Consider the following 21,102-nt stretch of genomic DNA (forward strand, 5'->3'; position numbering starts at 1 on the left):
ACTAAATTTGTTCTGAACACCATGATAAAAAAGTATGAAAATGAAGTTCATGTGTGGGGACAAAAGGGTTATGGTTACTTTGCAGGTTTAAGTTAAATTTTTGACCAGGAATTATGTCTGAAGAAGTCCTTCATTTTTAAAGACATCAGGACAGAGGAAGAGAATGCAGTTAAGATAAACTTTTCTATTCCCAGACAGTCCCAATATAGATTCTAGAAGTCAGAAAAAAATGCACCGAACAATCTGTTCTATGTCTCTAACATGCCACCCCATTGCTGTAGCAAATAAAATGGAATCACTATAGTTGATGAACTCAAAAATGGCTAAGACTTATTTTTTTCTTAATTTATTAATAAAAAGTATAAAGAAAATCAAAAACTTCTGGTGTTATTTATGAATTATGACTAATTTCTTCAATCATTTTCTGGCACTTACAAACGGCGCACAAGAAAATTAAGAAATAACTCAAATAAAACTGTGTCTTGATTGTTTTTGTAACCTATATCTTATACATGCCTTTCACACAAAAGGTGTGGGTCTGTTCTTTTTCGCAGTGGAGTTAATGGAACTGTTCCTAACTTCTGTAGTACTTATAGTAAGATGAGAGGAGATTACAGGCAACATTTCCCGCTTGCCCAGAGCATTAAGTACTACCAGCTTGCCCATGGAGTGCTTTCATTAGCAATTCTTCTCTCTCCAAGGCAACTCCAGTTTGCCTGGAAAGGACTTCTCATCCCAACATCTGAGTACTACCAAGCATAAGGACACACCTGGCTTCACTCCTTCACAGTGGTTTTTCAAGAACTCCATCCATGGCTTTTGTATGGGGTGGCCTGGGTACTGTTCTACCGAGGAGGACGAAAAGTCACCTAAAACAGAGGTAAAGAGACTCACTCAGAACACAGCCAGCTTCAGGTCAGCCTTTAGGAATCACTAATGGGAATATTTTTGCCAAGAAAATTCTTTCAGCGAATGCCAAGTGTGTTTTCCCACATCAATCACAGTTTGTTAGACTCCAGTTTTAACAGTTCTGGTCCTCTGAGGGTCCTGTGCCACAACTGCCCAGGCTCCAGCTGCAACTGTCTGCTAAATTGCTCAAGTGAACTGCTTACAAACACCCCACAGGCAGGATTTCATTCCAAACCAGTAAGTGAAAATTATGATTAATTATATATTCCCAGAAGTTACGATCAGTTTATGAATGATTCATGAAAAAAAAAAAAAGAGACAACTAAATAGACTGTGAATATAATTTGCAAGCAATAATTTAAGCAACTTCATCTCCAAAGGCGAGGTCCTTCTCATATTTACCTAATGACAGTCTGCAGTGCAAGTGCTGGGTGCAGTGTTGTGAATATTCTGTTTCCACAAATCAAAATGCAGGTTTGCACTGTCCACAGCTCTGAATGCAAAGGACAGACTTTCAAACAAACAACTGTTTGCAAGCAGAGCTCAAGGGGGGAAGGCATCACAGTGCTGAGTGCTGAAGCCCACAGCTGGACACCCTGGACGTAACCAGGTGCCAAGAGGGAGGAGCAGCAGGGCACAAATGTTTCCTGGAGTCAAGGTGAAAAACATGGAGCCATCCCTGTCTTGGCTCTGAACCTACCATGCTTTCTCCCTGGGGGAGTGTAATTTAAACCCCAGTTATACATTTGCCCTTCCAACTTCTCACCAAAGCTGGCATCCAACACAAACTGCCTTCAGAAACAGGGTGTGAGACACCAGAGATGCTGTTCGTGTATTATTTATTATTGTAATTCCTGTCTATCTAAGGCTTATCTGGATGCAGTCCATGGATTTCAAAGAATGTCATGGGTTTGGGTTTTTAACTCCATTTTGGGACCAGGTTGATAAGGAGTGTCTGACTTTGCCCAAGGATGCTCCACAAATTCCTGGGGTCAGTTTCCCCTCCAGGGCACGTTTTCCTAAGGATGTGGTTTCCTCCCTGCTTTCTCCTCAGTGTCAAATGTTTGGGACCAGCACCAGCAGTTTAACACTGCAGCTGGAACAGTGGCATCACAGAGGGTTAGCAGAAGCATGATGGCCAAGATGGTTCTCGGATGTATAAACAGCTCGAGTTTTGCAGGAAAAGGCAGAGTCTTTCACGAGAATCAAGCAGCAAAATTGGAAATTCCAGGGGAAAAAAGTCCCTCTAGGCCTGGCATGAAAGGAACAAACATCAAAAGAAGCACAAGGTAGGGACTGTTGTTGAAATGTAAGCCAAATCAAGTAATGCTGTTAAAAATGTGAAATCAGACTGACCAAGAAATCTAAGTTACTTTGTATACCCGCCCTCTATTTGACTATACATTTGCTGCTGTGTAAGATATGCAGAAGTAATTGCACCCCTCAGGAGACAAAAAAGTAAGTTCTGCTCATTCATCTATTATTTCAGGTGGGGGCAAGTTTCTAGCTGAGCCATTGGTGGTCTGCTTGACTGGTGAGGCCATCAGCAATTCCTCAGAAAAAACAGTGCAAAGTCCAATTCCCTTTGTAGCCCTTCTCATGCTGCAGGTCTCACCTTTTCCCCTCTTCCTCTCACAGCTTCTCCCAAAATCCCCCATAACCCCAGGCTGAGCTTCCTGCAAGTGTTCCACCCTCTCTTGTCAGCACTGAGGAGATTTCTTACCATGACTTCTGGCATCTCTCTAGGTGTACATGACAAGGGTCAGCCACTGGAAAAAGGAGAAGAAAAGGTGCATTTAGACAGTGATGGTACACCACTGTGCTCAGGCTTGTCTCAGGACCTTCAGGAGTGACCCAGTGACTGTAGTCCTTTTGTACTGCACAGGATAGTTAAGGGATTTTGGAACTGCCTCTTTCCCTTATTACAATTCAGACCCAGAAACTCTTTCCATATGTTGTTTTCCATGATAAATTATTGCAGCAGCTGCAGCAGGAGCAATTGGAGGGAAAGGATGGCACCTGCCTGATTGCAAGTGGAAGAGATAGTGACTTCTGGGAACCTGGCTGTCCTACAGACTCCCCTATAAAATAGGTTCAGGTCCTGTGCTTGCAAACTGTTCTCTGCCCTTGGTGCAAAACAGATTTAATGAACAATGAGGCTTGCACTAAGCACAGAGTATAAACGGGAGCTGGTGAGATTGCAAAAGGCTTTTTAAAAAAATCTTTTTAAATACTGGGTTGTCAAATAACAGTCCCCAGACTGATAAAATGCAGTACTCAGGCATATCACCATAGAGCACAGCAGGATTTTTGCTTCAGACTAGCTGATAAAAAGCCTGATGCATCCCCATTCAGAGAGCTATCCTTCAGGCTGTGCTTTTAAGACAAACAGCAGCAGCAAGCATTTGTCTGCTGTTTCTTTCTTAAAACCAAGATGTTTTGCAACTCAGGATTAACAGATGGGGCAGTAAGAAATGAGGACATGGATTTTTTGTTTTTTTGGTCACTTCCTCAAAGTCACTTTGAGCAATGTTTCCACCAATGACGGGCTGGTGTCAGTAAGAGAAGACTCCATGCCTTGCCCAGGGGTGGCCACCTCTGAGCAGTGCACCCGTGGGGCCAGGGACCTCCAGGGAAACACCTCCCACACAGCATCTACTTCCAGCCAGGCAAAACCTCCACCACTATTTGCTAGGGCAAAAGCCTAGCAACATACATCACACATCATCTTTAACTTCACCCTTCTGCTAACATGTGCTCCCACTTTGGAGCTGGGGAGAAGAGAAGGAGCGTTCTTACCTCCATTGCTGTCATCGAAATTTGTGATCCACCCTCTGCTAAGTTTTGGAATGCATCTAAGGGCAGAACAAAAAAAAACTTATTTCATGAGGAAGAAGCACGAATACAATGCAGAGACAAGGCTGTGGCAGCTGAGGAGCAGAACTGCAATCCCTGTGCTGGGATGCTCTGCCTGGCTCAGGTGTCCTGCCTGGCCACATCTCATTTTCTGAGCTGGGTACCCTTTCTGCCTTGGCTCTCGGATAAACAGCCTGGGAAGGCATCCCAATTTTGGGGCCAAAATTTGGCAGAAGTGTCGGGACAGGCAGTGCTCAATGCAGCTGCTTTCATCTCCTCTCATAATTTGTTTCAATTGTTTTCCTGCCTGAAGACTGACAGAAGGAAGGTGAATGAAACACATCTTCCCACAAGGAAACTTTCTGTTGGTCCTTCTCCATCCTCCCAGGCAGTGAGTGATCACAGTCTGCCCTAAAGAAAGTGGTTCTCTTGAAGTCATTAGTATGCCTTGCAAGCTTTTTGCAGGGAATATAAATGCAGATGCTGCTGTTATTCAGCTAGAGTTTGAAATTAACATTGCTGAAAGTTTTTTTGACAGAACACTTTGCCATCAGAAAATTTAAATCCATTCAAATATTGTTATTCTATGTGCATATTTATATTGCAGTATGTCTAGGAGAAGCCTTCAAACCAAGTGTTTGGATAAACTCAAAACACAGTATTTTGAGGGGTTTTATTTATTTTGAAATTACTTTTCTCCGAGAAATGTGCCGTTATAAACAGTAATAAAAAGTTGAAACAAATTTAAGTCTGTCTATCCTTGAATGACACATTCCTCTGGCAGCCTGGAGTTTCCCACCCTGAATGAAAAAGACTTTGTACGATTACAGATGTTTTGAAACCTGCCCAGCCTTAGCAAAAAGGCTGCTGGGAGAGGGTAGGAACAGGGCACAAGAGCTCCTTGCTCATCTGCCCCTTAAGAGGGCACCAGAGCTTCCTGCGTGGCCCAGAGCAGGGAGGAAAGGTGGCACATCCAGCCCACACTGCTCTGAAGAAAGGCACAGAGCGAGGAAACCCTGGTGTTGTGCCCAGTCCAAGGCTGTATTTGCAGGGCTGGGTCTGCACCCAGCAGTCTTTTTAGGAAAAAGTGGCAGTGCTGAAATTACCTCCTCTGGGCAGAGGTAAAGTGCCTCTTTACTGCTTCATTAAGTCCAGTTAAATAGAATTTGCAAAGAAGCTGCTGCTTTTGGTTTGGGTCTCATCTCTGGCTATCTTGAAAGGATGAGTAATGATTTAATGGGACAGATTTTATCTTCCCTGCTGCATTCACATCCTCATAAAGGTTGACTGCCTTTTATTCCCACTTGGCACCCTTATCCTCTCCTGTAACAAACTTATTCACAATGATCTAAAAAGTCTGAGAAATGTATTCCACATTAAACCCTCTGTAAAGTGATAACTGAAAGAGTGGAGAGCATTTTAAGATTCTCATTACAGACAGCAATGAAACTTTTAGAGACTCCTTTCCACATGGATGCAAAGGATTTGTCTTTATATTGGCACTTAAAATGTAAAAGGATCTTTTTTAAATGAAAAAAAATACTATGGCACTAATTTAGGCATGAAAACTTTCATCTACAGCAAGTGACAAGTATAATCATAAAAAAAGGGTGTTTACAAGCTTTTTTTTTTTTTAAAATGAAAGCATTAAAATCGAGACATGCTCTGACATTGAAACAGTTTCAGAGCTGCTTCTGCTGTACTCCCTTGAAATGGGATTTTAGGCAGTGTCATCCAAGCAGGTCTGCTGACCACTATTGGCCCATTAAACATCAGTGCTAAAAACACATGGGAGAAAATGAACGCTCCTTTCCACGCACCATTGAAGCCCAGCTCATTCCAGAGATGGAATAAATTGCTGTAGCAATGTTCTAGCACTGGGGTCACAGTTGCTGACTTTGTTTAACTACCAATAGTTCCAGTCAAAATGCTTATTATCAGAGTAGCAAAAATCACAGTTTTGTGAAACAGAATTGCATTTCCATTCAGGCAAAAGCTCATTTACAGACACGCCTTCCTTGCAATAGCTGGACGCAACACAGGGAATGGGTTTGTTTATCCACAGGGGATACCAGACTTTCTCCTTACCACTAAACTGAGAGAACTTTACTGAACACTGAACTGCTCTCTAGCAGCCAGTTGCTCCAGAGGACAGGAGATGAACCAGACTCCTGGCAAACAGGCTGCCCAAAGAGCTGCCTGGGCCATGCCTGGACTTGGGCCAGGCGCGTCACTTCCAAGCCACGCTGTCAGACACGTATTGCTAAGCCTGGTGTCGTGTCCCTGGCTCTCAGCCTGGCTTTGCAGGCTGCCCTGCTGCCCGTGCCCTGGTGGGTGCTGGCACTCACGGCTCATGGTGTCCAGGCGCAGCATGCAGCACACGAAGTCGGAGAAGCCAACTCTGCCAGCAGCATCGCCGTAGCGCAGTGTCATCAGGCGCAGCAGCTGCCCGCTGGTGGCCAGACCTGCCGAGGGAAGACACACTGGGAGGGGATGGACCAGCTCTGGTGCTCTCCTGCAGCCTGCCAACAAGCTGGGGACACCCTCAGCCCCTCACCCTGTCATACACTCCTGGACAGCCTTTTCCCCCACCTCGTGCCAAAGAGTCGGGGCGGGGCAATGGAAAACCAAAGTCGCCTTACTGACTCCCATTGTGGCTTAAGTCAGCAAGCTGCAAACACTGAGCTAACTAATCTAGTGTTATCTTGCCCTTTTAGCTTCTATTTTCTATAAGAAAGGGTGATTTTCTTTAGCTCATGACTGTAGAAGTCTGAGTGTAGCATTTCCAATACCACTGGCTCTTTCTGCTAAAGAGGCGGATGCCGCATGCTCAGGCTATTATGCTGCATAGCATGCCTGGGATTCTTAATTTTTATATTTTCTCTTCTATTAGAAAATGGTGAAGGATGCATTTCTTTTTTATTAGCTGATTATTCAGTATTTGTGTCGCAGTCTGTTTGGATGGAAATTGGTATTCAATTGAATGAACGAAAATTGCTTTTTAGAATGATTCTTTTATTAGTTAAATAAAACTACCCTATGTGTGCTGGCTATATAAGAGGAATGATTTAAATATATTTTGCACTAAAAGCTGATTTGCAAAACAAAAGGGAAATTTTCTGCAGAGAGCTGGACTGATAGCTTTGGTTTAATGCCTTCTCTGAGACTTCAGAAAAGTCTCATTTTCTCACTCCAGGTTTTAGTAGCTCAGCTGGATGTGAAGTAACTTCCCTGCTTTTTCAACCAGCTCTAAACTTTTCAGTTTTAAATGAACTCATCATGGAGCTAAATTAGTTGAAAAAACAGAAATAAAATAAATGGCTTCTCTACACCTGTGTAGGGAGAGAGAGCTGTTGGGAGTGGTTTAGTAGCACCACTGACAAACTCTGGTTGCATGAGCCTAGTTAGAGGTCTCCAGCAGGAATCCGATACGCAATGCTGAGCAATTAAAGAATGGAAATACATTTGGGCCTAAGATACATTTCAAATTAAGGTAAACCTGATTTTATATTCTTTTCAAAGGAGATAAAGATAGTAATTAAAAATAAATCTAATTAATGAAATGTCTTCTTTGACTCTGGTGTTAAACCACTGTAGCAGTGAGCAATGAATTACATTTTTAACCTTTTTGAAGACAGTGGGAATTCAATCAAGCTCTCTCCAGAGAGAAGATTCCAGCAAATATTGCTTATGGGATGCTACAATCAAGTCTTAAAAACACCAACAATCTGGCCTGGTCAGTCTGGGATACACTTGCTCTGAAATCTGCTCACTTGGCAATGCCTCTCAATTAAACCTCTTCAGCAAGACTGAAGGGCCAGTCCTCTCTGTTCCCAAGACTTTTCAGCTGATTTGTAAGACTACTCCCCAAACCTTTCATCTGCTTTTATCCTCTGGTTTTAGCCAAGCTTTTAATTACTGACTTGACGTTTCCCTATTTATAAAAATTATTTTGAATCATTTACCGTTGCCAAAGGGGAGTCTTTAAATATATCAGGCCAATGCTGCTGCATTTCAGGGCAGCACTGCTGTTAATGCAGCTGGCCTGCTTTACTCTGATCCATTATTATTATTACTGGAAGCATTAGGAAAACAGTGAAAATTAAGCACACACTGCAGTGTTTTGTTTGGGAAAGCACTGAACTCTTCAGGGAACAGCTGGCTAGGAGCTGGATTTGGATACATTAATATTATTCCCAGGGGTAGCACCAAGCCCCCAAATGCCTTCTGGGGTTCCTGCTCAAAAGCCAGGACAGGCATCATCCCATTGCCAAGCCAGATTCAAATGCAGATGTCTGGCTCAGAGGGCAGCAAGAATGAGCTTGTAATTTTCTTCCCCACTCAGAACTACTTGCAGCCAAACATGTATTGAATTGCCATTTAACAGTGTCTTTCATCCCTTCAAAGAGCTGCATTGTTTTGGCTGACAGGACTTTTCCATGTACAATTTTCCTCCCAGTTTTACACGTTAGCATCTTTCTCACAGAATGGCCCTGGCAACTTCTCCTTTGACATTTGGCACATCAGTGCTGCGCTTCTCAGGCAGATGCTGATGCTTTGCACAGCTCTCAGCAGCAAAAAAAAATTATTCATGCATGTCCCCAGCTGATGGCTTCCAGGGACAGCAATCCTGGGACAGCACCCTCCGAGCTCCAGGCAGCCAAATGGGAGCTTCTCTCCTGTACAGTAAAAAGGGGATCGCTTGTCGGAGATGTACTTCACACAGTCTCGGTTGAGACGACTCAGCTAAAGTGCTTCACTCGGGCACTCACTGAGAGTTTCAGCACTCAGTAGCCAACAGAGGTCAGTGCAAACTAAATAAATGCCTGTTGGTGTGGCTTTCCCTTCCAGACTTAGTCACTGCCCTGGAGAGAAACTGCAGGAACTGAGGCAAGTGCAAGAATCCACTCTTCCTTTCTCCTATTCTCCACTGGATGTTCCATCCATGACCTAGAAGCCACTCTGCCCGGTGCTGCACTTCTCTGCATCTCTGCTGGCTCCCCAGCACAGATCTCTCAGCAGAGCTGTGATCTAACTGGTATCTCTGTGAAATCCAAGCCACTTTCTCCACAAAGGTCTTTTTTCTTTCCTCTTTCTTTTTCATCCTTTCCTTGACTGCCACAGGCACCTCTGCTGAAGAGCACAGCTGCTCGGCACCTCTGGGCGTACCTGCTGCCTGTATCGCATTCTTCAGTTCAGCAACATCAAGAAATCCAGAACGGTTTCTGTCTTCCTTGCTGAAGATATCCTAAAATACAGTGCAAAGGCAGATTTCAAGCTCTTGCCACCATTCCCCATATTTACTACTGCAATGAGTTATGTAAGTTCTCCTCCTTTAATAAATAGCCTGCAAGGAAATTCAGCAGGTGAGATGGGGTGGCACTGACAAGGGAGACCCTTTTTCAGAAGGCTCTGATAGAATTTTACTGTGTAAGAAATCCCATAGTTTGGGGTGGACAGAAGACTTTTTGCTTTCCTAACACACCACAAGCCACATTTGAGGTGCTGTCAGTGGGAAGAGCAGCCCTGTCCAGATAGGGAACGGGCTGGAATAAATCGGAGCCCACCCAAACCTCAGCCTTGAGGAAGCCCTCCTGTCCTGCACCACGACTGAGGGAGCAGGACCTGACACAGAGAAGCTGCCATGCGTGCCCTGAAGAATTTAGGTGGGACCCTAAATACTATGTCACTGCTTCCAGTGCTTATCCTGGAGCAGAAACATTTCTCCCAGACAAGCTTTCATTAGATCCTATACGTTTCCACTAGAAACTGAAGAAATGAGTAAATGACATTTTTTCAGATGATTCTGTTTAAGAACTCATTTCAGCTTAGAAAGCCTTAAAAAAAAAATAAAAAAAAACTGTCAGTGGTGGCACAGACATGGAGATTTTCATCAGATTCTGAGCCTAACTGGCCTTCCTACATTTTCCCTCAGTGTTGTCTGCTGGGAAAGCCTGGGCTGCTCATTTGGAGCACTTTACACACACCACTGCCTGCCTTGCATGAGAGGAGGGAACTCTGACCCGCTAAGCAAGCAACCTTGGCAAGGCTTCCCCCCGCAGCGTTGTGAGAGCACAGAGCATCTGCTCCCCGCTGCTGGAAAGCCCTGGGGTGCAGAATCTGCAGAATCCGCAGAATCCAGAGTACACATAGCCCAGAGAGAGCCACCCCCACCCCGTACCATGTACTTAGTGAGACTTCGCCAGAGGCTCCCGAACTCCTGCAGGGTGAGTCTTCCATTCGAGTTGAGCTGTGCATTTAGTTAAGAATCGAGCACTTAATGAGATCTAAACCTGGGCTGTCTTTGCTGCTGAGGATGCTGCCTTCACAGAACTTAAACACACGAGATGTGGCCTCTTCTGTCTTCGTGCTGAGAAAGCCAAGAGCTTTGTCGTGTTTAAATCCACCTTCTTTGACACATTGTACAGCTGCTCGTGCCTGTGCTCACAGTCCAAAAAAGGTTTCTATTTTTATAAATATAAAACTTTATATATATAAAATATGTATTTTTTTATATATAAAACACTGCAGGGGAAGCTGCAGTGACATTTAACCCCAGAGCACAGACACCCTGTGAGCGAACATGGCCCCGGGGCCTTGCCTCTGCATGAGGCCCCACAGGACCTGCTCCTCCTGGATCCTCCAGAATAGGCACTGAGGAGGTACGAGCACAAGGAGATAATCCAGATGCCTTCAGTCAGTCAGTCAGTCAGGCAGCAGCAGCAGCAGCCTTTGAAGCAGACACCCCCCAAGAGTGCATGAAGGGCTGTGTCAGTGGGCTTGCTCCCCTCCAGGAGTCCCCGGCAGACACACAGTACCCACCCCAATGCAGCATGGTGAAACCTCCCCGAAAGCAAAACCCATCACCAGTGAAATACAAGCAGACAAGTGCCACTGTCGTGGAACTTGAGTGAAAAAAGCTGATCCTGGCTTTGCAGGCCAGGATAGGTCACACTGTACATGGGTTATCTGCAGGCCAGAGAATTAAAAATACATCCTGAATTACAGCAGAGCAGAGGCTTTGTCAGCTCTTCGCACGTGCCATGCATTCACAGAGCCCGCTTATCCCAGGACAGGCTGGAAAGAGAGAGGGGCTTCTGGTCATTTTTATTCATCCTCTGGCAGTTTTTAAAGGTCTTAAAATGTCTCAAAGCTTTTTCAAGACATGGAGGAAAAGAGACAATGAGCAAGCAAGGGGGAAAAACACATTTATGGGAGAATGGATGTTTTCATCAAGGAGCTCTCTTGTTCTACAATGGCCAGAAATGTATTTCTTGTATTGTCTTGTTAGCAGTAAAAAGACTGAGTGATTCAGCTAAATAGAAAAGACACACTGGAAAGACACTCTGGGATGGCCTGCCAGGCATGTTCCTGGGGTTCAGCAGTGACAGTGTTTCTGCCCCTGACACCAGCATTGCTGGCAGCCTATTGAAAGTGCCACCCCAGCATGGTGAAACCACCACAGAACAGCTGAGCTACACCTAAACTCTGTCCTGCCTCCTTGTCTCACCTCTGCCTGAGACCCCCACCCAAGGGTGAAGCTTAGCCAAACCCCAGAGAGGACAAAATGAGAGCAAAGAGTCAGCTGGTAGCAGAAGGTTGATCCTCACCTCTCAGCAGACACACCAGAGCCAGGGCACGTACAGCAGAGTCCTGCATGGACTATGGGACAGTTATTTACTGGGGACTGGGGCTAATATTTGCTTGCAGGTTCTCACACTGGGATGCTCAGCTCAGCCATAACTCAAGGCAAGGATGGGCAGCACCAGGGAAGTTTATTGCTTCTGCTGAAAGGATACATCCATCAGAGCTAAAATGCCTCTGCATGAATCAAAGCTGAATCTCCCTCCCAGGCTGGTCATTTCATCTGCAAGGATTGACAAAACAGAAGGAATTAGCAAGAGCAAGGGCTGTGACAGGCATCAGGACACCGTTCTGAGGGAAGGAGGACACCAGGCTGAAGGCTCACACAGCTGAAAAGCCCCTGATTCAGGCTCTCAAACAGCAGGAAGGGCTCTATGCCAAGCTGAGGGAATCTGCACATCTCAGACATCTCTACCTTCCCTAAGGACAGGTGCCCTCTTTGGGCTTACTCTGCACAGTCCCTGCCCACAGATGGAAACTCTCCTCTCTTGAAATAAGGATAAGGGAAATGACAGTGACAAGAAAGGCCACTTATGCTGATTTAGCAAGTACTTCAGAGCACTTTGTGCCTTGTGCATGGCTGAGTTGGCTCCAGCCATCCAGCTGTGCCCCTCTCATGCTCTGATCCCACAGTGCAGCAAGCCACAGTGAGGATTTTTTAATGACCATCAGGACACCATTGCATCCTATGTCTAATTTACTCTAGTCTAAGGATAGACAAGCACCAGAAACATGAGTTGGGCTGTAAAAGCTTTACCTTGCAAGATCACTTCATTAAGGAGTTGTTGCAGCTGCAAGGCATCAATAGTTGAGCCCTAACACAAAATAAAACACAAAGAGAGATCTGTGAGTGTTAAGTTTTCTCCTGTGTCAATTTTGCCCAAAACCTTTTTTTCTCAGGCACTGTGGCAACCAAGAACCTCTGTTTATGTACCAAGGGAGCAGCAGCATCCTCTCTGGAGCATAACAAGGCCCTCTACAAGCCACTCCAAGTTCTTCCCTACATCTGCAGAGGAGTTACAGGCACAATGGTGGACACAATATTGATGTTGAAGATGGTGGTAATTGTAAAAGTTAGGCTTTTTCAGTAGCTAGCTGGTTATTAGTTTACATAGTTTTAAGGCACAATAAGCTTACGTTAACTAACTAACTACTACTGTTAACTACTGTTAATCACTGTACACTACAATGTGGATATGTAGCAGTTTCTGTAGCACGTTTCTTATGTCTTTTATGGTTTTTTAACTCTTGTTTTAGTTGAGTCACTCTCTTATAGTTTTCTTCTACTTAGCTGAAGCAGTAGGCTTGAGTTATGATTTTATGAGGTCAACAAGGCTTTTCTTTCATAAGGCTTTACTTATACACAGTACAGGCACTGCCATCACCGTGGGGTTTGTTCTGCAGGGATAGGCAGCACAGCAGGCAGCTGTGCGGGTGGGCTGGGAGCACAGGAGCTGCTTCCCGGGATCTGCCCATCAGTGATCCCTGCCTCCCTCCCGAGACACCCCCGGGGCACCCGGCGTGGCAGCACGGTGCTCATTTTCACCTTCACGCATTGATATAACCATTAACTGCAAGAGGTTCATTGTGCAGAGACTTTTGACAGTGATTTCTTTCCTCTTGACTAAGTCAAGGAGTTCTTTATAACAGTTTATTAAACCATTAAAAGCATCTCCTGTGAGCACAGAGCTTGGCTCTGAAAGAGCAGGAATCAATTACTCAAACGCTGACTGATGTCTGGTTCCCAAGTGCTGAGAAGGCAAATGGAAAATGATGCTGATGAGAGGGGGGGACTGCCCAAGACTTTCTAATTGCTTTCAGCAAAAAAACAAACCAAATAAAAATATAATAATAAAAAAAAGAAGAAAGTACACATGCAAGCCCATCACCAGCATAACTATAAATCTCCAATAGTCCACTGATATATATAGCACTACACAATCTATCCCAGCTGAATGTCCCATATTTCTGGGGGTTTTGGCAGGTCAATCAATACCATTTTCAGGGTATCCACTTGAGGATGAAGCTACATTTCAAAAAAAAAAAATTCTAAATGGATTTGTATCAACACCATAGATCAGTTTTTCTTTTTTTCAACTCCAGATGTCATATTTTTATTATTTTTTTTCAACAATATGTTTTAGAGATTATACCTGCTTAGCATATCTTAGGAAAAGAGCCTTATAGGAGCTGTCCTGGTTCTGTCTTGATACATCCTGCATCAAAAACAAAGAGCAGACATAAATAATTCAGCTACAAAACAACTGGAGGCAAAAGTCTGCTAATCCAAGCAACACTTTAGAGGGGCAGGGAATGTACAGCACAGGCTGCAGTTTTCACACCCCCAAAATAAAGTCAACTAGGAATGAGCAACTGCTACTGCAATGAAGGAAGCAACATATTTCAGATGTCAGCAGTTAGTACAACCAGGAAGGAGCAGTTCAGTGCCTAAGGAAGATGACAGAACACATCCAGGGTGGAATTCAGCAAGTCAGTACTTCAGTATAGAGACACAAAGCCTGATCCTTATTAGCGGACCTTGGTTGGGACCACTGCTCAGGGCACATGGAGATTCATGTGAACCAAGAAAATAGAGCATGAGTTGACTTTTCCTTTCTCTTGTACCTTCTCAACCCCAAGATAAGCTTGGACTATACCTGAGCAATTGCAATTCAATGGTTATGTGATTTTTTTCAACCTTCCAGTGAAATGATCTACCTGGCTTTAAGGGGAATTATCCTTAACATTATAAAGTTTTCAGAAAAAAAAATCCAAGCCCAAGACCCAATGTCTTCATCTCTGTGTGAGATACTTCATACCAAAGAAGCCCAAATACCTGAACAGGAGCAGAAACTGTGGGTACTACAATTCATCAAAGTCAAAACATTGACTAAGGACTAAAGTCAGGTAAACTGACAGCTTGTCAGTGGAAAGAGATAAAAAGTCACCATTTACACTACCCCTCTAATGGGGCTTAATTGTGTTCTGGAAAATGAGTCATAAGGAAGGGGCTGTTTTCTGCTCTCCTGAAGCAGCTTCTCACCTCTGGCTTCAAAGATCTGTGTCTTTGAAGGCTGTAGATAGCAGCCTCTCAGTGTCAGGGTTTTGCTGGTGGGACTAGCAGGACTGGACCAGCCCTGGCAATGTGCACAGCTCACAGCAAGTCAAAAAACCCACAGTAGCTGGGCTGGAGAAGAAAATATGTGGATTGAACTAGAGATGCAGCCAGTTTCAAAGTGCAGTTTGCTTTATGTCTCTGTCTCTTTCATCCTGATGAAAATAAGCAGAAATCTGATTTGAGTTTCATCCCTATAGACTCCTGTGCTTTATAGGGTCCAAGCACTTAAATTACATCATTCCCATGGAGAAGGCATGTCCAATCCCACTCACAGGAATTAAGTTTCTCTCTCTCTCCCCCAAAGATATACATCTTACAGACACTGAAAGAATTTAGAAGCTTTTAAGTGCTCTCTCCCCTCCTATATTTGGTTTGCCAAAGTGTTAAAGATGGTGAGGTGAAAAGGACAGATGGACAGGCTGACAAAGGGACTGTATAAGACCTGTTTCCTCAAAAATCAGGCTCTGAAAAAGACATGAGAAGAGGAAGGGCTTTGTTGTCACTCCCATCTATCTAGAGAGGTGGCCAGCAAAGTTGCAGGGTGCCAGAGTCAAACTCTGGGACAGTAGTGGGTGGTAAAGGGAGAAAAAAGCAGGTGAAGAGGAGTCAGTAAAGGTGACCAAATGATCACCATCAGCACCTTCACCAGTTTTCAGACTCTTACCATTGGCAGTACTGAGCCGGTGGGGGAGTTTGAGTTCCTAGAAAAGAGTTACAAGAATCAAACAGGGAGAAAAGAGGCCTTTCCAGAGCACTGATTTGCAGCTGTGGCAGAAGGCAGGCACCACCAGCAGCACTCACACAGCCCACAGCCCCACAAGATGCTCAGCACCCATGGCCCAGCTCAGACAAGGCTGCTGCACCAGTCCTGGGCCTCTCTGTGCAAACAGGCACAGACAGGTCCGAGTCTCCAGCTTCTCTGGGGCCACTGCCTTCCCCAAGCCAGCTCTGTTGGCACCAGCAGCAGAGAAAGGGTAGCTTGTCTCACCCTGAGCACGCCAGGACTAACCTCACCATGCAGAATACAGGGCTGCCCTGCCTTCAGCCAAAGAAATGTTTCACCTCCTTTCTCTTTGCCCAACTTAACAGTCAGGAATAAAACCAGCATCTGGGCTATTAAAAGGCAACATCTAAATGTCTGCAGACTGCCTGAAACTGGGCCAGGGTCACTGTTTCTAAGGCACACTTGTCAGCCACATTCAGTACTTGAGTTCTGCTTGTGGCAGAGAAATTAGACAAGCCAGGTTCTATTTTTATAACATCTGTATAGGTAAGTGCTGCAAAGACTCACTGGAAGGTCACATCCACACCTGGCCTAGCTCAGGAAGGTCTGTGAAGGTCAGAGGCTCCTGAAAAGCTCAGTTCCAGGGCTGAGCTGTCTCACACGTGACTCACCCTGCTGAAGGCAGTCCAGCCCACAGCACAGACTCCTTGTGTTTGCTCTCCATAACTCAGGAGTTGCCTCAGTTGGTTCTGGGCTATTTTTGCCAGGGGCCAAAGCCTGGAAAGCAATCTCATTATTAAGATATGGGCCAGTGAGGTAAGAGCTGCAATCACATCCACTCTAAAGCTTGCTGAAGGCACTGCACAGCTGATGCTCGCAGGTCATTTGGTGAATGCTGGGACTCACAGCCTGCTTACCTGGAGTAAACCACACCCAAATATTCACGTGGTAATGTCAACGTGTGTGTGTGGTAATAGCTGCCTTTGCATGAACTCAGATACCATATTTCCACTGAACTTATCTCCAAAGCTGCTCTCATGCCTACAGGGAGCCCTGCCTGTCTATGGGGTGGCTGAGTGAAAGGATCGAGGCCTTTCACTGCTCTTGGCTTCTCCAGGTCCCACTCTGAGCAGAATGGGACGTGGTCCATCTGGCATCCAGCCAGCAGAACATAATAAACTACTGAACAGCTGTTCAGAATAAGGGAAATCAAGCTCACAATCCTTCTTTCAGCAAAGAGAAATGTTCCCACAATCAGGGTTCGAGGACATATCTGACAATTATGGTTCCCTTGTGTGGCTCTTTGTACCAAAGCTGAGACCCTTGGTGGCTGCAGATGAGCTCCTGCCCTGCTCTGCAGTGCAGGACTGATCCCCCTCAACAGGTGCTTTACACTCCTCTGTGCCTTCCCCACCCTCCAAGGATACACTAAAAGCAAATTGCCACATCAGTTGTCTTGACATTAAATAGTTAATTCCTGTCAGGCTGTGAGTCAGGGGCCTTTAAGGAGTGTGTATCATCTTACTCATTGTAGTCTTGACTCTTTATGAAAATTCGTAAGAGAAATTTGAATTCCTGGTCCGCTGTTGCAGCAGGAACAATGGCGTAGGTTCCCGGGCTCAAGATAAAGTAGCTGCTCACATCTCGGCTCCGGATAAAGATTTGCTTCAGAACTCTGGAGTTCTCCTGAAAGAAAAATACAGCTGTCTGTCTTCCTGCTAGGAAGCAGAGTAAATCAGAAAGCACACTCCCAGCAGCCTTCCATTCCCACACCCCTCTGAATGCACACTGCATCTATCACTCCTCAACCTCTCCATGGGCCTGAAAAGCCCATCCAGGGGACAGACTTTTTTCAAGGACATATCAAAGTTGCTCAAAGGTGGAGGAACTGAAAGAAGCAGAAGCCAAAATTAATGTAAGGAGATTTGAAGAGAACTTCAATTAACATTAAGCAGAGTTCACGAAGGAATCAAGGAGGAATATTATTACTAAAAATTTCCCTGAGATCTTCTGTGACTCAAAGGGGTCAGAGAGCCCTCTAAGCATGTCACCCAGATGACAATGCTTCAAGAACCCCAATCCAAGCCAGCAAGTGTCACAAGAAAACCGAGTGTTCTGATCTTTCATCTGTTATTCCAGTATTTTTTTGCTGAGATGAAACAAATATAATGCAACAGCTATTACTATGATGACATGTAAAGATAGCATAATAAAAAACCCTTCCTTAACATATTCCCCAAAATATATCAGAGTGTATAAATTCCATTTAGAATGGTTATACAGCGTGGCAGAGTTATTTATGAGCCATGCCTTTGGGAGACAATAACATAAAACTGCTATTTTGGAAGGAAAAAAAAAATAGGATGACTACTGTTACAGACGGCTGGGAGGTACACAGACTGCCAAGTATTATGGGTCAGATCTTGAGCAGATAGAAATGGGCAGTGCTGCAAAGAAATAAATGGTGTAATACTTTTCTTCCCTCACTTTTGAGCCTTATTCCACATTCCTTCTGGTAAAAAGCAGAAGCAGATTAATATCTCAACAGAATCAAAACCGGTGTGAGATAAGAATCAGCCTCTATACATTTCTCAGCTCTATCACACAACATTAAACTTCCCTCACAGCCATGTATTAGTGTTCCACGTCTATATTTAATCAAAGGCTTCCTAGAGCTATCAGATACGTCCATTCTGGTTTGCATCCTTGCCTGCACTGCATTCTGCTCTCATCCTGCCAAGGGGTAATACTCCTTTTACTTCACAGCAACATTTTGATGTGTCTCAAAAGGTACAGAACAGCCAGGATGATGCTGCTAATGAATCATGGCAGAGAAAGCGGATCAGGGAGGAAGAGTGAAGCCACATGAATCTTGCCAACTGCACTCTCCCTGTGCAAAGAAACCCCCTGTAAACTTTTACCCACAGATGCTCTGACTGTCCTCAGGCACTGAGGCTGAACACTGGGAAATAAACGGAAGGAATGGCACGCACACCCACTCTGGTTTTAGCTCCTGGACTTGGCTTTTGCTTCTACCAGGACAGGACACCAGGCTGGCTGTGAGGAGCTGGTAGAGCGGCTCCCATATTAAAATACTTCATGTGTGTCTATGAGGGAATGTTGTCTGTATAGTCCTCTGTGTGAATTTGCACCTGTATAATATTGTTTCTATTAATAAAAGCGATGGTGTGACAGAGCAGCCTAACTGTTCCCTTGCCCTCACTGCCCAGGTGCTCCTCAGTAATCCAGGTGTCTCCAGTAATGCTCTGTTCTGGCCCTGCCCTTCAGCTCCTGTGTAGGAGATCACTCCTAAGGTCAGGAACCCAAGTGACCTGAGCCCAAGGGGAGCCCGAGGTGAGCTATGGGCTGACAGCCCACAGAGGCCACCTCATCCAGGCTGGACAAACTTATTGAGGGTCATCCATCCTTGGTCCATCTCATACCAAGAGAGAGAAAACACACCTGACCATCAACTGGAGGGGAAAAAAAATTTTAATATGAAGAAAGAATAGAGAAAATCTGTCTCCTAGTCTGCTTCCTGATTAAATAACCCCTTTTTTGAGGGAACCAAGACCTATATCATGACCTCCCAGTGAAGGTCACTTCTCCTAAAATGAGTAACTAATCAAGGTGGACGTGTATCGTGCATGTGCACACAGAGACCTCCATATCTGGTGACTTTTGGGGATGCTGGAAGGAGAAATTCCCTGTTTACCAGGAGCAGGAACTCTTTCTCAGAGGCACAGCTGGCCCAATCCTGCAGGCTCGATACCCGCACAGGGCAGAGGATATCCTCCCATAGAGATAGTGAGCTCCACTTGCTGGAGGGATGCCCTTTTAATGACATCTTTTATTTCTCAGACACACTTTTTTTATGAGCTACAAAGCCATGCTCTCCCTTTATGAGGAGCTGTTAAACTCACGGCATCAATTATTTAAAGTCTGGGACTAGAACAAACCTCTCCAGAAATGAGAAGAATGAGAAGAAATTAGGGTTATAGCAATCCCTGCTTCCTTTTTAGTCTTTGGGATTAAAAGAATAGCCTCCCACAGTCATCAGCCAACAACAAAAATACTTTGGGAAGGGTTAGCATCCATCCACACTAACAACTGTGCTTTCAGTAAGCCTTGTAGTGCTCTGAGAATACCTTGAACAGGCACCTCTCTGGACAGTCACCAAGAAAAAAGCCCAGAGAAATTGTAGTGCAGGTCCCAGGTATCTGAGTGGATTTCCTCTACACTGGTCTCGAGCAAAGGCTCTCATGTGTTTTGTAAATGTTTCTACAAAGCTTTTCAGATAGAAAACAGGAGGATGAGTAAGACAGGCCCACTTTGGGGAACGAGAAACCATCTGCTTCCCTACTGTAGCTGGAATGCTGCTCGAGGGCTGTGGCTAGTGCTGGCTGTCATGCCTCTTGCCCAGCCAGCATGGCATGTCACCAGTACTGCTGTACAGAGGATATTGCCCTGGCACATCTTCTAACCCAGGACTCCCTGAGTTTCCCAGGGCTGTTCCTGCCCTGAAAGAAATGTGCCACCTTTGTTCCTTAAGACATGAATAAAAGAAACTAAGCCTGCTAGACTCTATTTTTACTCTGAGTTTCTACAATGGAAGGCACCCAGAAATTCACACCACATACTGACTTTTTAAAAGACCAAAAGGCAATTCAGTCTTTCACTCCCACATACAGGTAAAATAAAGCACACAGAGAACAACAGTGCCTACGTGACATCTGATTGTGCTTACCGTGGTGATGAAGAAGCCAATCTTCAGGTTTTTTTCATCCTGCACATGCTCAGCGTGTTTTTGCATGAGTGAAATTGCTACATTATAGGTTTTTGGGTTGTGATCTAGAACTCTGAAAAAATACTGAGGGTTTGTTGAAGCTGCACCTGCTGAGAAAGTGTTAATAGGTTAACAGCAGGCACAGAGATGTTCCAGCCTATTGTGTAAAATCTTGCTTGTGTGGACCCAGAGGAACAGGCAGTCACTGCTCCAAGATCCTTTCAATACAACAGAGCACTCGAGTCTCCACACTAGCACCAGAAGCTGAGGCATCTGGAGGTAAACTAATTGCACATTTGTCATTTTAGAAATCTCTGGCAAAGTCACAGAAGTCGTGTGGATTTCTCAAACCCCCCCCATCTGCTTCACCTACATGGCACACTTTCCCAGCAGCAGAAAAGCAGTGGCTCACAATCAGGCACCTGACCCAGAGGCTGAGCTGAAAAGGACTGTGGCTTTGAGATTAAACACACAGAAAAGGACAAAATGGTGCAAAGCTATCCTCTCCTCCCCCCTCTGCTGATGTTTGTGATGGACAGACAGAATGTCAAGCACCAGAGGGAAACAGCTGCTTCTTGGCCAAGGCATTAACAGGAAGCATTCCTGATTTAAAAAAAAAACAAACAATGAAGTGCCCAAACTGGGAAAAAAGTATTGAGATGGCAGTAGAGTAGAATTTAAGCCAGCTCCCTGTGCTGGGTGGCTCTGAAAGTTGCAAATTAGAACGATTGTACTTGGACAGGGACTTTACTGGAGGGCTGTTGGAAAACGCAGCTCCAAGGAAAATGGCTCTGCCTGCACACTCTCAGTTCAGCCTCTGCATCTCCCTGCCCAGTCCCAGTGACTGTGGTGTGCAGCAGCACAGACATTGCTTTGTTACCACACCTTGAGACCTGGTGATCAGGTTAGGAGCAGGGGCCTGAAATCTGTAAGACAAAACCTGTTTGCTGCTAGGTCAAGGCTTTTGAAGTCAAGCCTCTTCACTGATCAGATATTACCATGCTAGATTAAAAACACAAAGCCCAAATACTGATGCAGCTCTAAAAAAAAAAAAAAGTGAGATAA

General features: G+C 44.9%; 1 protein-coding gene across 7 annotated transcripts in view; it reads right to left on the bottom strand.

Moving 5' to 3' along the window:
* Positions 1–330: 330 nt before the first annotated feature.
* Positions 331–21,102, bottom strand: part of CAPN13 (calpain 13) — a 51,423-nt gene continuing 30,651 nt past the window's right edge. For 4 of the 7 annotated variants that reach the window (XM_088053121.1, XM_088053122.1, XM_088053119.1 and 1 more), the window contains 12 exons: positions 19,999–20,147; positions 16,777–16,937; positions 15,192–15,228; positions 13,563–13,625; positions 12,167–12,224; positions 11,565–11,632; positions 9,947–10,015; positions 8,935–9,013; positions 6,114–6,230; positions 3,709–3,764; positions 2,633–2,678; positions 331–869 (listed from right to left, as the gene is read on the bottom strand). In XM_088053121.1, coding sequence (XP_087909247.1) covers positions 2,652–2,678; positions 3,709–3,764; positions 6,114–6,230; positions 8,935–9,013; positions 9,947–10,015; positions 11,565–11,632; positions 12,167–12,224; positions 13,563–13,625; positions 15,192–15,228; positions 16,777–16,937; positions 19,999–20,147 — 884 coding nt within the window. In that variant the 3' untranslated portion in view covers positions 331–869; positions 2,633–2,651. Of the gene's footprint in view, positions 870–2,632; positions 2,679–3,708; positions 3,765–6,113; positions 6,231–8,934; positions 9,014–9,946; positions 10,016–11,482; positions 11,633–12,166; positions 12,225–13,042; positions 13,161–13,562; positions 13,626–15,191; positions 15,229–15,922; positions 16,029–16,776; positions 16,938–19,998; positions 20,148–21,102 lie in introns of those variants that run through there. The other 3 variants (XM_088053123.1, XR_015772171.1, XM_088053124.1) reach the window with 3 other exon arrangements.

The sequence above is a fragment of the Pseudopodoces humilis genome, chromosome 3 (genome assembly GCF_049639895.1).
Source record: "Pseudopodoces humilis isolate 2021_Gansu_Grassland_sample_001 chromosome 3, ASM4963989v1, whole genome shotgun sequence".
NCBI classification, from domain to species: Eukaryota; Metazoa; Chordata; class Aves; order Passeriformes; family Paridae; genus Pseudopodoces; species Pseudopodoces humilis.